At 41.1% G+C, this 16,099-nt stretch overlaps 1 protein-coding gene across 3 annotated transcripts in view; it reads right to left on the reverse strand.

The window, feature by feature from the left end:
• Window positions 1–5,275: 5,275 nt before the first annotated feature.
• Window positions 5,276–16,099, reverse strand: part of LOC311252191 (anoctamin-4-like) — a 50,195-nt gene continuing 39,371 nt past the window's right edge. For all 3 annotated transcript variants that reach the window (XM_084345141.1, XM_084345140.1, XM_084345142.1), the window contains 9 exons: window positions 15,610–15,667; window positions 13,436–13,533; window positions 13,109–13,251; window positions 11,203–11,355; window positions 10,955–11,102; window positions 10,738–10,857; window positions 10,089–10,194; window positions 8,856–9,054; window positions 5,276–7,557 (listed from right to left, as the gene is read on the reverse strand). In XM_084345141.1, coding sequence (XP_084201267.1) covers window positions 8,860–9,054; window positions 10,089–10,194; window positions 10,738–10,857; window positions 10,955–11,102; window positions 11,203–11,355; window positions 13,109–13,251; window positions 13,436–13,533; window positions 15,610–15,667 — 1,021 coding nt within the window. In that variant the 3' untranslated portion in view covers window positions 5,276–7,557; window positions 8,856–8,859. The remainder of the gene's footprint in view (window positions 7,558–8,855; window positions 9,055–10,088; window positions 10,195–10,737; window positions 10,858–10,954; window positions 11,103–11,202; window positions 11,356–13,108; window positions 13,252–13,435; window positions 13,534–15,609; window positions 15,668–16,099) is intronic.

Below are 16,099 nucleotides of genomic sequence, written 5' to 3' on the forward strand. Positions count from 1 at the left end.
AGTCAAGTTCAATCAGAAAGAGATGAGAAAGGAAGATTGCTGTGACTCTTTCTCTTTCTTCCGTTTTTTGCTTCACAATTTTGACTTGAAGCAGCTGAACCTGCAGTCATTTCTTTCATTAAACGAGGGAGAGAACTTCAAGTCAAAGTTGTTTATCATAAAACGTATTCAAGTTTAAAGATTTTACAAGAATAAATTAAGAACTGGGCTGTATAACAAGATTTTCTAGTCCCTATATGCGATTCTGAAAAACAGAAATTATATAGATGGATAAACAAATAATAAATCATAAAACAAACTATTTTTTGTATAGCAGTGTTGAGGATGAGTTGAAGAGTCTCACAGCCTGAGTCTGATGGTACAGCAGCGGATACTCTTGTATCTTTTGCCAGATGGCAGGAGGGTGAACAGACTGTGGCTGGGGTGCATGTTGTCTTTTAGTGTCCTTTGGGCTCCTGTCCTGGGCCGTGCACGAACCAGACCAGCTTGTGACATTTCCAGTCAGGATGCTTTTTATTGCTCCTCTGTAAAAGTTGATGAGAACTTGGCAGGGAAATATAGCCTTCCTCAAGTACTGTACTGCAAATCAGAGCTGTATGACAAAGTATTCAGAGACACATCTGTCTCACTCGTACACATGACTGCAGTGGCAGAGTGTCTCATCCCCTCTACTTCAAATTGTGTCACCCACTGGGGAAAGATTGCCAGGAAAAAGACACAAATCAAGCTTGAAGAACAAACTGTGCCGAGCTCCGACAACAGCTGATCCTCACCTTCATCTACACTGACATCAAACATGAAGGAACGTGGTTTAGTTGACTAAAGTCTGACATGCTTCAGGATTTTAGGACAGTTTCTGAACAGACATCTGATCCATTTTTTCTGTCTTGTGCTGTTTCTTTAACAGGCAAAAAAACGAAATATACAGCAACACCATGAGAGGTCTGTCCATCCTACATGTACGACACCACCATCTTTCCTTCCCACTGTAGCTCACTGGTCTGCCACACCTCACCTCACCACACCAATTTCACAGAGTGCCGAGCTGCCAAAATGCAGGATATGAGAAAATGTCAGATATTATCCCCTGACAGCCTTACGTAACTCCTGAGCGTGTGTCAAGGGTAATCCTCTTAGAGAGGAGGAGGGTTGCCTTAATAGGAAACAAAACACAGTTTGCCTCCTCTGTCCCCTGCTTTTAATAATCAAAATGGAGTTTGCACAAGGGGCCACCGCACCGGGGTAATCCACGCTGGAGGACAAGCCAGCGCTCTCTAATCTATCATTATTTGTATGTTCAGAATGACCAGATAGTGATCGGCGCTGTATAAACAGATGTGTTTGGGTACTCATCCCATCTGCAGGGATGTCCAACACAATGCAGGGCCCGGTGACTTTGTCTTGTCTGACATATAGAAGGTGATGCAAACACATTAACATTGAGATATTAAATACAAACTCTGCATTTTTTCCTCGTGAAACTGCCATAAATAATGGAGTGATGAGGGTGGATGTAAAGTCGTTATCTGCACCGAGAGGGATAACAAGCAGTTTGGCCTTGAGAGCAGCTCCACACTGCACAAAGTGTGAGAGCAGATCTTGTTTATATTGTGAAGGTTGAAGGATGTTTAACACCAGTCGACACATTTCCAGCCTTCGTCTCCTCAGTGCTGTGCGGAAGGAAAATGATGTAAATGTGCTGATAACTCAGTTTGATTCAACATGTGTTCAAAACAGTTTAAAAGTAATGACATCATTGTTATTACATCTGTTATTATGAGACGCATGTCAGTATATCGATGTGAAAGGCTGCTGCTGCTGAAGCGTACCACAGCACTCTGCCACCCTCTGCTGGTGTGAAAGAGAAGTACAGGTTTGTCTCATGACCTTTATCTTGAACACGTGCTGAGGTCAGGTCCTATTTCTTTTGAGGGTTTTAGCAATTGAATTAAAGCTTCATCATTGTTCCACAGAACTTTCACCTGGAAAAGTGGAGAAGGCTTAGAATCAGCATGTATCATTTTGTTGGGAAATCAAAGTTCCCAAATTATGAATGAACAATTCAAATTAAATGAGTTCAGTCATTATTTACTCACCACAAAACATTTCTGGAGCTTCACGGCAAAACAGCGAGCAATCAAGTAGACGAGGACGTAAAAACAAAAGATGCTAAATACACCCTCAACACGCAGCCGAGTTTGTGCACCAACTTCATATGAGGTGCATCCTAATGCTTTTAGCTTAGCTGCTACAGTGAAGATTTCAGCTTAAAAGAGGATGTAAATAACATCCTTTCAAATCAAATCTGGATCTTGGAGGAGTTCTCTGAGACTTGGAGTCATTTTATGTTTGTTTGTTTTGTTGGTTCTACATTTTAAAACAAGTCCCCATCTACTTCAGCTGTTTAGTAGAATGCTGCGATGCTGTTTTGCTGCGAAGCTCCACAAATATTTTGTCCACGAAAATTCAGCCGACTTTCCATCTCCGTGGTGTTAAACAAATACGGACAGAATTTTCTTTTTTGAGGGAACTTATCCTTTAATAAACAACATTTCATTTTTTGGAAAGGCCATGGATTTTTCTTCTTTTTATGCACTGTTATCTCGTGATAACGACTTATTATATCGTTATCGCGATATAACAAATATTGTTTTCTCGTGATAATGAATTAATTATTTCGTTATCTCGATATAACAGAGTTCGGTAAAGTTAGAAATATATTCACAGATTCGAACTTCCCAGATCAATAACTCATAAGCGAAACATTGTTAAAACACAGACGACGACTTTTTACTACCATGGTAAGGTAGACAACGAGCTACAACCGTATTTTCATCAAAACATGCGCTCCTCCGGGCTGGACAAATAACATTGGTCTCTATGGTCAGCCGTCTGTGAGACGAGGGCGCAGGGACCGTCTACAAAGTGCAACCCCGAAAAGAGATGCTACAAAAATATTCAACAACTTCCCTATTATTCAGTGTAGTGTCACCAAAATCACTCCACACATCAATGGTCTCCTGCTGGTTATACTACACGTTATACTTAGTTTGGACAAATGTGGTTTGGCATAATTTTGAGGAATTTCTGGAGGCAAATTTTCAATGGAATCTGAAGCATTGAGTATTGAAAATTTCTTTCCTCATCATAGTGGCTTTGCAGTAAAAACTGAAAAATGAGCACTGCAGGTAGAGCTTAATTAAAAGTTGCTCCTGATTGGCTGGTGACTTAGTCACCCAATGCATCCTTCATTTGATTGATTCAAAGGCAGTGGCCATGAGACAGCCATGACGTTATACAGTTGTAGTATAACCAACAGGGAGACCCCTGGTTTGAACTAATTTTGGTAACATTACACTGAATAAGAGTCAAGTTATTGAATATTATTCAATTCCCCAAAATTATGCAGAAGCACATTTGTCCAAACTAACAGTTGTAGTATAACCAGCAGGAGACCATTGATGTGTGGACTGATTTTGGTGACACCACACTGAAGTTACTGAATATTTTTTGTAGCATCTCTTTTCGGGGTTGCACTTTGTAGACAGTCCTTGCGCTCTCGTCTCACAGACCATAGATAGCTGACCATAGATCGTGATAATGAAATAATTAATTCATTATCATGAGAAAACAAACTTTGTTCTATCGAGATAACGAAATAATTAATTCGTTATCATGAGAAAACAATCTTTATTCTATTGGGATAACGAAATAATTAATTCGTTATCACGAGAAAACAATATTTGTTATATCGAGATAACGAGATAATAAGTCGTTATCACGAGATAACAGTACATAAAAAGAAGAAAAATCCATGGCCGTTCTCGGCTTCTGTAATTTCCTATTGGACAAATACAATAAAATCATTAGAATAAAATATATAAAAAATTAATTGAATATGTGACAGAAAATATAAAACATCCTCCTACTAACCAGAAACCGGTACAGATATGATTTAATGTTCCCTTGATTTGTTTTGTGATTAAGTAGACTGCAGTGTGGAGTGTCCTGATGGCTCACCTGTAGCGTGAGGCTTAATCCTCCCTGCAGTGCTCAGGTTAGAGTCCAGCCTGGGCCTGTTGTTGTCATCCCACTCTCTCTCCTGTCTCTCTCCAGCTGTCACTATAAAGCTGAAATACCAAAAAATAATCTTTTTTAAAGTATATTGGATTGTTCTTCTTGACTGCTTTTTATATTATTAGTGCCATTGTTTTGTCACTGTGTTACACAACCGACTGTAAAGTTTTACACTTTGTGTGAATCCAAACATTTTACCTGCACTTTACAAAAAGTTTCCTGGAAAGAACTATGTAATCAGCATTTTGTATGTTTTTTCTGTGTGTGTGTGTGTGTGTGTGTGTGTGTGTGTGCGTGTGTGCGTGTGTGCGTGTGTGTGTGGTATATTTGATTTTCCTTTTGTTTTTTGTCGCCCTTTTTCCCCGATTACTTGTTTTCTTATTTGTTTTGTGTTCAGGGACACAGATACACGTAATTTTCTTGTACTTGACTTAATTCTATGTAACATTTTCCCTTAGCATGAAACCAATAAAAAAAACAAGCCGTGTTATTTATTACTAGTCATTGTGAAGTCAGGGATTTGAATCATAAATTGAGTCATACTGGTTGAGTTGTATGCTTAGACAAACTTCACATTTCTGCATGTTGAACTTATCTGCTGTGCAGCAAAAGCCTTATTATGTTACATTAGTAATTAAATTGAATTAATGAATTGGAGGTATATCAACTGAACACTGTCCCTATAATTACTGCCAGTTATATAATTTTGCGAGGAAACAATTCCTGAGTAACCATCTCAGATAGTTTTTTCATTTTTTCTTTCATTAGGCCAAAATGACCAGACCTCTGTTTATCTGTCGGGGTGTTCAATTCCACTTGACCACAAAAACTTGTTCACGATTCCGAAGAAAAACACACACACATCAAGTCAAAGTCAAGTTTCTTTACAATAAATAATGTTTATTACAGCAGTTATTCATCTAAATTCAAATGGAAAGCGTCTGCCTGCCACAGTTCAGATAGAACAGATCTCTAAGTTGCTCCTCGTTCGTTTGTCTTTATTGGTGGGATTGCTGGGCAACAGCTGCAATCCCATCTACAGTCAGAGTCAATCATCCTTCTTCTTTTCCCCCCATCCAGATGAATGGACACAATGTGCAGAGTTAGAGTGGGTGATGTCATGCACAGATGGGTTAAACTGTTCGATTTGTCTCGCAAAATTGTCTTCAACCTCCTCTTTTTAAATCTTTAATCAACATTTTTCATTCAAACAACATATCTTCTTATTGCATCTTCTCTTTTTTTTGCACTGTGAGCCTCAAAGCAACAGGAGTCCAACATCCAACTGCCCCGTTTACCCCGATGTTAACTGAGAGCAGACCAAAACAGAAAGGACGTTTATCAGGCTGCTCTATTTCCAGAACTTTTGACACCACAAACATATCTTACATCCAGTCCACTCTCTCTACAGGTGATAGGAACTACGCTCTTTGAGTAATAACTTAGATTTTGACTTGTGCGTCTTATTTTAATCTCTATTAACTGAAGTGTGTGACCCAGGGCTCACTCAGCATTTACCCTCACATGTGGGGACACACAGCTGATTGACATTAGCTTATTAGACAGCTTCTCTGATTACTGACTCGTGGATCTATAGTAAGTGACCGGTTGGACCCAGGAGTCCCTCGGGAGTTAACTGACGTGACACATCCACACACACACATGCTCACAAAGCAAGTCCTGACCCTTCAAAGAGGGAACTCATAAATGTAAAAATATTTTTTGGAACAACATATTGTTTCTCACAGACTGCTTTGAGGCAGCAAAACAGGTGTTAATGAAGACAGACACATGGTTATAGACACACACACAACTTATTGAGGCCACTTTTGGAGGAATTACATAGACTTACATTATTTTCCCCTGTAACCCTAACCATAACCAGTACATGCCCAACCCTAAGATTAGAAGACAAATTCAGTTCGTCCCCAATTGTGGAAAGGGCTTTTGTCCCAGTTGCACCAGGCATCCCCATTTAACTGGTCTTGAGTCTGAAATAAGTTCCCTAATGTTGCCTGTATAATGTTTTCTATACATTCCCAAACGGACACGTACCATGGACGCATAGTAGTTCTGTCTATACTCACACATTCCACACATACACAGTTAATTCAGTAGCTTCTTGTAGTGTAGTGGTGAAATGAACAAGTAAACATACAACAGATGGACCCCAGCTCGCTTGCGGACATGGGAAGTATAATTTCAGTTTAAGTCACCCACACATACACAACTCATCTCCCTCTAGGACAGGACTTTATGCTGCGTTCCAGTCAAAGTCAGACGGAGGTTTAAAGTACTCCAAGTTTTCACGAAACCTGCTCTCTGGAATACACCACACAATTTTGCTGGTCCAATACATATGCTGTTGTCTATAAATACATCCTACAGCTTCCCCTTGGGTGCTGCCATTGTTGTGTAATGTCAGACAACTGCTTCTTAATGAAGTCGGGGTAGATGGACCTTTGAGTTTACAAGTAGGAACTGTGATTTTTGAGACTGTTCCTCTTCTCGTAGGGCAAATATTGTCTTCTTCGTTCCGAGTTGTCTGGAACGCAGCATTAGATCTCAGCTGAGAGGCCCTTACCCCAACCAAGACACCTCAACTCCATCTTCATACATCTAACTTATTTAGTTCCTTACACTATAAATCTAATTTCAGCAACTTCCATTGCTTTCACTATAATTTGCATCCTTTATCCACTTCCTACTATTCTGATTCCTTCTATTCAGTGGCTCCTTCATGTAACGTTAAGCAGCAATGCAGTTTAGCTCCCAGCCATCCGTCAAGGGATGTTTTTGTGCTCCCATCTGCACACGAAGCAATACAGTTCAGCTACCAGTTTTTCAAGCAATGCAGTTTAGCGCCCAGTTATACGTGAAGCGATACAGCTCAGCGTCAGCTTCTCAGCAGCCAGCAATCCCACCGCAATTTCTGAAGAAATTGCATTCTCTAGTTTTTATTGCACTAATCTTTAGCAGAGCACATGGCCTGACATTCATTTAAATATCTCTATTTACAATAAAGCAAAATGTGAACTCCCCAAACAAGGAGAAATGTAAACAGGGTTTGTCATTCAGTAAGCTTGGAAGAGTTATTTCTCTTGTTTGAAACAAGAAATCTGTAAAAGTTTAGTCTCGCTTGGAATCTACATTCAGGATCTGAAGACATACGCTGTTGTGAGTCCAAGGTGGTAGAAACTATCTGGAGAGAAAGAAAAAAAAGTAGCAAAACCCGCTGCCAAATGTTTGAGAGGACGTCCGTTATGTATGCAAACACATGGGCTCTGTGGTCACCGAGTGGCCCTGCTGGATGCAGTTCATCAACTGTCCACTAAGAGGCGCTGGTCTGACATGGCAAGAGGAAGGTGTAAGGGTCCAGTATCATGCAGGAAACCCAGCGCTCCTCCCCTCCCTCCACTGTGCAGAGACAACCAGACACCAGCTGATAACCTTGGGATTAGAGAAACTGCATGGTGAGGCCTGTTAACACAGGGAAACAAACAGGGTTACATTCTATATTTATAAACCTGATGTCTGGAAGTACAACAACTCTGATACCAGCTCTTTATTAATTTTCCTATTAATTACTGAAGCTACACCTGTCAAGAGTTCCTGCACTCGTATGGCACATAATGCAGTTTACAATAACAACAGCAGCAGATTCAACAAGTCATTTTTGAACGAATGGGTCCTTGATTTTAATGACAGATAAAACCAGGCTTCTCATTTCTGGCCACTGACCATCATTTTGTCGGCTGGAGTGACAACTGTAGTAGATTTTATCTGTCATAGCTAGTTTGCCAATTAGGCTTAACGTTACCTCCATGAATTGGTTGAAAACAACTGAATGACTTTTTATTGTTTCCACTTCATCAACAACAACAATCATGGAAAAGTGATCGTAAATATGCACTTGAGGCTAATGCTACAGTGGATGAGCCATGTAGACTTGCTGCACCAAATAAGCTGCATTGTCAAAACATCATTATGTAAACTTTTTATCTTAGAATAAGCTTCAAAATCATTTTGATGGTACAATTTCTGCACTATGTAACTTCAGTGAGAGGGTAGGATCACAGCTAACTGTGGCGGGCGCCTAATTGCACAAAATGCCAATTTCTACATAATGTTGCTTTAATGTTTTGCAGTAGGTATAATGAGGAAAAATGAATGAAATCAGTCTGATTCAAACTAAAATAAGACTGTTTGGCTGTGCAGCTTACATTTTCATATTTTTATAAGGAGTATGATTTATTTTTTAATGTTGCAGAAGAAAAGGCTCTGAGTGAGGGCTGGTTGAGGTGTTTGACAAATATCTATGGTGACAGTGGCCAGGGTTCCTGGAGTATAACAATAAAGAGCAGGACAGAGATGCTAACGTTAGCCTAAGCTCAGATAGCAGTGAGGACTGACTTCCACACCGTAGGTAAATACGGCAGACCACAATAACTACACATAATACTAATGATACATTTATTGGTTTTACTACTGTAGGATTTAGCTAATCAGCCAAGCATGCTGCTGATTACAGCTAACATCAGAGCAGATAAACACACAGCTGAATCCATTCCTTAGATTTCTTATTACATTTTTTGGATAGGCCACAAAAACAATATACCGCCCACACACTTCAGATGGCACGTATAGCTCTTACTATGTCAGGCGAGGGGGCTTAGCGAACAGTAAATTCCTTTGTGGTAACAGGATAAATAAAAGCCCACACAAGTCATCGACAGAGCTGAATCATTTTGCGTACAAACTGTTTTTTGATTCTGTACCAGTTCAGGGCCATTCCTTGTGATGGGCCCTGTCCTTCTTCTTCTTCTTCTCGTTTTTCTCCTTCTGAAGCCTCTCCAACTCGGCCTCGTACATCATCTCCTGGATCAGGTATTTCTCTCGGCGCATCCTGTCTCGCAGGTCCTTGGGAAGGTCGGGGATCAGATATGCGATCAGGGTCTTGATGGCGAAGACCATATGCTGCCAAAACAGAGCGCGTTATCACAAATGCCAGAGCCATACCTACAATAGTAATAATCTAAGCTGCGTCTTCAAGGTGATAAGATGGAAAATCCCAAACATGCAGACTTTTTCACTCTCAGTGAGATGGAGACAGTCGATTAATAGAAACATTTTTATAAACCAGCTTTACAAGAGAGTCTGATTTGTACATATGAACACAGTTTGAGCTTATTTCCTTCTGTTAAGCAATTTAAAGATAAGATAAGAATTATTTTTTGAAGAAAAACGACAGCAACAATCACATCTGACAGGGGGAGAAAGTCCAGGATGACACTGATAGTCTCAATCAGTACAATCCACTGATTACACTGGGTTTGTTTCCTGGACAAGTTATAAATTCCACCTGCAGTATTGGTGCATAACATCTGAACCGGGAAGTCAGAATTTATGAGTTCCCAGTCTGCAGTTCAACTCGGAAAGTCTGACGACTTCACCAACCCTGACCTCAAAATCCAAAATGACCCTAGAATATACTGTTTATTAGCACTTTTGTCTTATCTGTGTCGTTTTAAATCAGTTGTACACACAGTACTTAAAAATCTAATAATCTATATCTAATATCTAATCTAAATAGGAAGTTTTTAGCCAGCTGTGGGTTCAAGCATGACTAACTTCTAAGAAAACTAATTTAAATTAATCTGATTTAAGAGGCAAAAATCCCAAATTAAAGCTCAGTTTGTTTGTTTCGCTAATTCTTTTAAACATCAAGGGGTTGAATAGTTCTGTGAGATTAGGGAGGAATTAATCAATCAAGTTAAATGGATCTGGGGTATAAAAGTACTGACGGGGAAAATAAACAACATCACCAGAGCTCTTTATTTGCTGCAAAGCAAATTAAAGCAACATGTTGAGTTAGACGTAGAGGGGCACTCACTGGTGGAGATGGTACGGTACAAAAAGGTCAAAAGCATCGACAGAACAATATCAAGGCCTCCGTTCTTCACCCAGCCTGCTGTCTGGTGTCACTTGTCAAAGATCAAAAACACACTGACCTCAAATACAATGATGAATGCGAGCCGGGCTGCCAGGACGTGCCAGAACTGTAGAGTGTACGAGTACGGCTCAGCAGAGTCCGGAGGCTCCCTGTAGTCACGATACCTGATGAGACGGACAGATGAGTTCAGAGGCCGTCACAGAGCAGCTCTAATGACGGCTATTCATGTCAGTGATTCAACAACTGAAGGAAGGATACAGCAAACCTCAGTTAAATACCAGAATAGTTGCTTGAAAGGTGCTTTTACATATGAGAAAACCAGTGCTTTAAATCAGTGGGGCTTTATCATTCTTGTTAAAGCCGGATTTGAGATAATATCTGAGATATATTGTGATTTATATTTTACCTGGAGCTCACTAAGAGCCTGTGTATCGGCTAATAGGGATCGTTGATAAAATGATGGATTTACATACGGTAACAATAGGTTATGCAATCCATCCTGGGGTTGCACAACTGCTTGCAGCCAAGTCCTATTAAATTAAAATGCCTCTGTGTTTTTGGTTCAAAAGATGCTCAGGAAAACATTAATTGTGGCTCGGTCACAGCAAAAACCATATGATGACATATTACAGACAAATTTTAGCAATTTTATCCTTGATGAGCACTGAAGGCTGTTTGTGCAGACACACACACACACACACACTAACCTGCAGTACTTCACAGCGTCTCCGATCAGCTCGGAGCCAGTAGTCCTGGGCTCTGATCTCTTCTCAAAGTCAGACACCCGGAATACTGAGAGACTGGCGTTGACGTAACCCATCATGCACCTGAGGAGCAATAAACCACAATAAACCACCACGACACAAAGTGAGCGAAGTAAAAAGACACAAAGGAACTAAAACAATCTGTGTAATGATCACTCACCCCTCCCCTGCTCGACCCTGACCCGCACAGGGTCCGTACTTGTAGGCGTAAACAAGGCGAGGGATGAAGTCTGAGGTAACAGCGATGACAAAGGCGTTGGTGATGACAGACAAGATGCCGATGCCGTCCAGGATGCCGTACCAGATCCCTAAATACAGTTGCACTTTAAATACCTTATACATAAAACCACATAAAACAGGAAGGCAAACTTTAAAAAGACAAAAGGTAAATGTACCATCTTCACTTACCGATGTCTTTGGCTTGTGAAGGCAGAGGTCGTCGCCACTGTGTGACAAACTTGTAGGCGTCTAAACGAATCTCAATGATGTTGTTGAGCAGCGCTAACAGAGGAGCCAGAGGGAACGCTGCCACAAAGATGGTGGTGAAGCCAAACTGTAAAACTGAAACAAACACAAAACCATCAGTCCTTAGGTCCTATAGCTCCTGTAGATGTTCATCAGGGCTAACATGTTAGCATACAGTTGTGTATATATACAACCAGCAGATGTGGAGCAACATTATCGTTTATTTAGTCATGTTCCTGAACACCAAATGAATATAAGTCCAGTACTCTAGCTCCTTTTTTATGAGCTGCTTAATGCCCTAATAGTCGCTAACTTCGCCTGCCTGCTGTTTGATAATGGGCAGGTAGTGTTTTTGTTGAAGACAGCTGCCTGCTGTGTCTAGAACATCTCTGATGATAGCGCTGAGAGGAGACCAAAACAGTACAGTTGCAAGCTGGGAAAACCAAAACAATGAGCTGAAAGATGCTAAAGTGTTGCATAATTGAGTGATAATTCTGTGTGAGTTCACCGCGCCATTATTTCCATCGTTAAAGGAACAGTTCCGCCAAAAATGAAAATTCTGTCATTATCTGCTCACTCCCATGCAGAAAGAAAGTCGGGTGAGATTTCGCGGTCCGCTAATCATTTCTGGAGCAAAACAGTGTTGCAGCACTCTCCTAAACAACTTAAGAAGATGGGGACTTGTTTTAAAATGTATAAAACAACTTAAAATTGCTCTTTACAGCCCATCTGGTGTAATCCAAGGCTCCAGAAGGGCAGAGATCCCAAATTGATTAGAAAAGACGTTATTTACACCATTTTCAAGCTGAAATCTTCACTGTAGCTGCTAAGCTAAACACATTAGCAAGCCACAGCTGTAGTCTTTCCAGGTCATGTAGTGGGAGTCTGGGAGTCACCGATAAGAAACACTTCTCTCTGTTGAAACATCAAGGACAAGAACAAACCATCTTTTTATATATTTGCACTATTGAAAGAAGCTGCAATGGGTAGATATAGATAAAACAGAAAATGTAACGTAAGGCACCTGCTGCAACTTCAACAGAGCTTTCTGTTGTGTGACGCAAGCTTCTGGGTAGCAGGTACTCACCGAATTATACATAGTTCACAAGGGCTTGTAAATCTCAGCTTACCCACTTCAGACGTGTATGCGCCAATGCTTTTATCTTAGCAGCTACAGTGAAGATTTCAGCTTAAAAAAGGGTGTAAATAACATCTTCTCAAATCAATTTGGGATCTCTGAGCTTCCTGAGACTTGGATTATGCCTGACAAGCTGTATGTATATCGTTTTGTACATACTTTAAAACAAGTCCCCAGTTACTTCAGCTGTTGAGGAGAATGTTTCAACGCTGCTTCACTGTGAATCTCCAGAGATGTTTTGTGGTCTAAGAAACTTCACCCGACTTTCCATCGGCATGAGGGCGAGCAGATAATGATTGAATTTTCATTTTTGAGTGAACTGTTCCTTTAACATACAAATATTGTCATTACAGCTCAGTCACAAATGTAAATGAAGGACCATTTCTACATTTTCTTGTGTGTCTGTTCCCATGTTAAAATGTTTGATTTGATTGGACAGTGCAACATGTGAGCACGTGGACGGGCTCCAAGCCCAAAATTCAATCCAAAACAAATCTGTGTCACAGTTACATAACATGCACTGCAGCTGCCGGGTCACCAAATGAAACATCTTTTTGGATTGTTCAGAAAATTGTATTACAGCAGATTAAAGTGTGCAGTGCATCTGGGATATCAAAGATTAAAGGCTGCGGCACTAATGTGGGTTGGGTTTGAATCACTGGAGCTATATGTGCTGAACATGTTAAATACGGCACTTTAGACGCAACATACTCATTTCTAAGTATTCATCAAAGAGTCCGTAGGCATTCATTGGCTGTAGGTTGTAATCCCTCTCCCACTGTGGGAAGCTGGCCTTGGCTTTCGGACCGTGCTCCCTCCTCAGCCTCCGCCGGGTCCACCAGTTCTGGATCAGCCTGGCAGAAGTACAGAAGAAAAATGATTGATTCAGTCCAGAACCAAGTGGATCTAATTTTAGATTCGGCACTACAGTCATCTGGTACTACAGTACATCTGACTGAGGATATTTTCTCATTTTTGATAGATATTTTTTAAATACTTCTTCTTTGCATGTCTGACATTTATAAAAAAACAACTAACGGGTAGCCGAGCTCCATGAAGTTGTTCCAGGTCTGTTTTAGCACCATGATGATCCCCATCTGCATACAGAGGTCGATGAGACAGCCACTGGGATGGCACTGCAGCAACAGGGAGAGACAGAGACAGAGAGAGAGGGTCAAATCAAACTGTAGCCATTGCTAATAATGGCACTTTTCAAATGTAAGCAAAAACTGGATGCATCGTGTGTTGCCGTACAAGGACTCACCACTGCTCTGTCAGGTTTTGTAAGCATCACTCACGGCGACTTACTTTCAGCTCTGTACTCACACGCAATTACTCTGGCTGGTTAGACCTCTAATCGGCGGGAAGCCGGGTTAAGCTATGATGTCATGTAATCAATGTACCAATGAGAATGATAGCAGAATAAATCGTCCTACACAAATACATGCAATACAAACTCAATAAAGCTCAGCCTGTACATGGTGACACAGTCCTGAGAAGAGGCCCAATCAGGCGACATAAGTGGAAATATAAGGGGATCTATGGGTGTGTGTCATTGGCCGACGATGGTTGGCAGTCTACCAATGTCTGGATGGTCACTAAGTGGCTGAGGCCATAGTTTTTGCAGTGTGTCCTGCAACGTTGGCACTTTTACAGCCAACTGGCTGATTGGAAAGGTATTTCCTCTTGTGCAGATGCAGAACATACACACTAGTTGGCTGTCGACTATAGTGTCTGCAATTTGTTCAAGTGCAGCTTTTTCGGCCAAGGCACAGGCGACTTGATGTGAATTAGTCAGTTATTCTGTAATTCTATGCCAAACTGTATTCAGTGTGCACTATACTGTATGTTTTTTTTTATATACCAATAGGAAATACACTGTCTGATGTTTAACATTTATTCTGGTAATGTACTGGTTGTGTTTCTTGTCATTGATTTAGAGTTTAGAACAGAGTTGTTTTATAATCATGGCTTAGACCTTTTGGCAGCCACAGTTTAACCCTAGGAGGCTAAAATTTGGTCTAATGTGTATGTGAAGGTGTGTGTGTGTGTGTTAATGCAAAAAGGCTAAAAGAAGGCGTAGCAATGGGAAAGTATAATAACAAAAAGGTGAAAAACTTCTAAATGGATTCACAGACTTGCATAAAATCTGCGGAAACATTGAGTCATGAGCCAAAGGACAGCTGACTGACTGACTGTATATGCCCACTTATCGACCACCTACAATGCAGTACTGAGTTCCCTCCCCAGACAGCTTAACAACCATTCACACCTGGGCTCACCTAGCCCTAGCAACCCACATGAAGTGGCCCTAACGACTCTGAAACTCAGAGCTCTGACTCTGTAAGGACACTCCCACACAGAGTATAAAAGCCTGCAACTCCCCTCCAGTTAGTTAGACTTGGACTGGGCAGAGCTCCTTGATAATTGATGACAGCTTGCCCCGCCCCCACATTTTAACCACGCCCCTTTCATACATCCAAATGATGGTTTCATAATTGCACTCTTTCATATACTGGAAACAAGTGATGTTTTGAGTGACGCTCTCCTTCTTAACTTGTGGATGTACTCATAAACTTGCCCTTAAGGGAGCTGCAGTGTGCAGACCTTGTTGTTTTACATGTTCTCATAATCCATCATCCAGCACATGATTAAATTAAATTACGTTAAATTGAATTAAATGGTCTTTGGATGTGCGCTACTGCAATGCACTGCCCATCACTTCACTAGTCCATGAAGCCGTGTCCACCTCACAGCAACTGCATCTTTCTATCTATGAGGCGGAAATTTGCCGCAGAGGTCACAGCTACAGCAGGTTTGCCCTTATTTCTTTATGAGTTGTAATCTCTCCCCTCCAACATCATCACAAAACCTAATACTGTACAGCCTAGGGTACATTAAATTGCCACAAAAGGCCGACTGAGGCTGCACTTGTGCTGCACATGTCACATTATACAGAATTTTTTCCATTTCCACTTCAGCAGCCGTGGGAACAAGTGGGAGCACATTAGCTCAGCACCTAAAAGCGCCTGCTCAGGCTCTTTTTCTCCCCTTAGACCACTTCAGTGTGTGTTGATTCCCTGCATCTGCCAGCTGGGGGTTAAATGCCTGCTGGTGGGCATACAATAATAGCTAAGCATCCAATTTAGAAAAACTTAGATCCATAATGCTTTGCTGTTATTCTCCCATGGGAGAGCAAAGTAATGACTCACTTCTTCCAGTTTCCAGCGATTGATGAGGCGGAGATATGCACCGGGCCGGCCTGTGAACCTGTCGGCCAGGGAAAAAACTACGTCAGGTGGCAGCTTTAATAATATTCAGCATCAGCAGACTTTGCAGTGGTCATCAAGATGTCTAACATATTGACGTTTAGTCATATTATACTGACAGACCAAAAGCTCCTGTTGGAAAATCAATATGCGCTGTCGCCACAAGTAAAACAGTCTTCGCAGTACAGCTTTTCAGTTACATTCGTCCTGACAAGGCCAGGACTCCGACCAAAATTAGGGATGCATTGATTTATCGGCTGAACATTGTCATCAGCCAATATTTGCCTTGTTGACTGCTATCAGCTTATCAGCAAATAAGATGACATTCATCAATAGCAGCGGCTGGTTGTTATCTGCTGTGTCACATCAACACTGCGCTGGCACATTAATGAGCTACTGCCTCGTTACATCCCTGCCATCAGTTTGTAGAGCT

Source organism: Pagrus pagrus (genome assembly GCF_965226575.1).
Source record: "Pagrus pagrus genome assembly, chromosome: 23".
Taxonomy (NCBI): Eukaryota; Metazoa; Chordata; class Actinopteri; order Spariformes; family Sparidae; genus Pagrus; species Pagrus pagrus.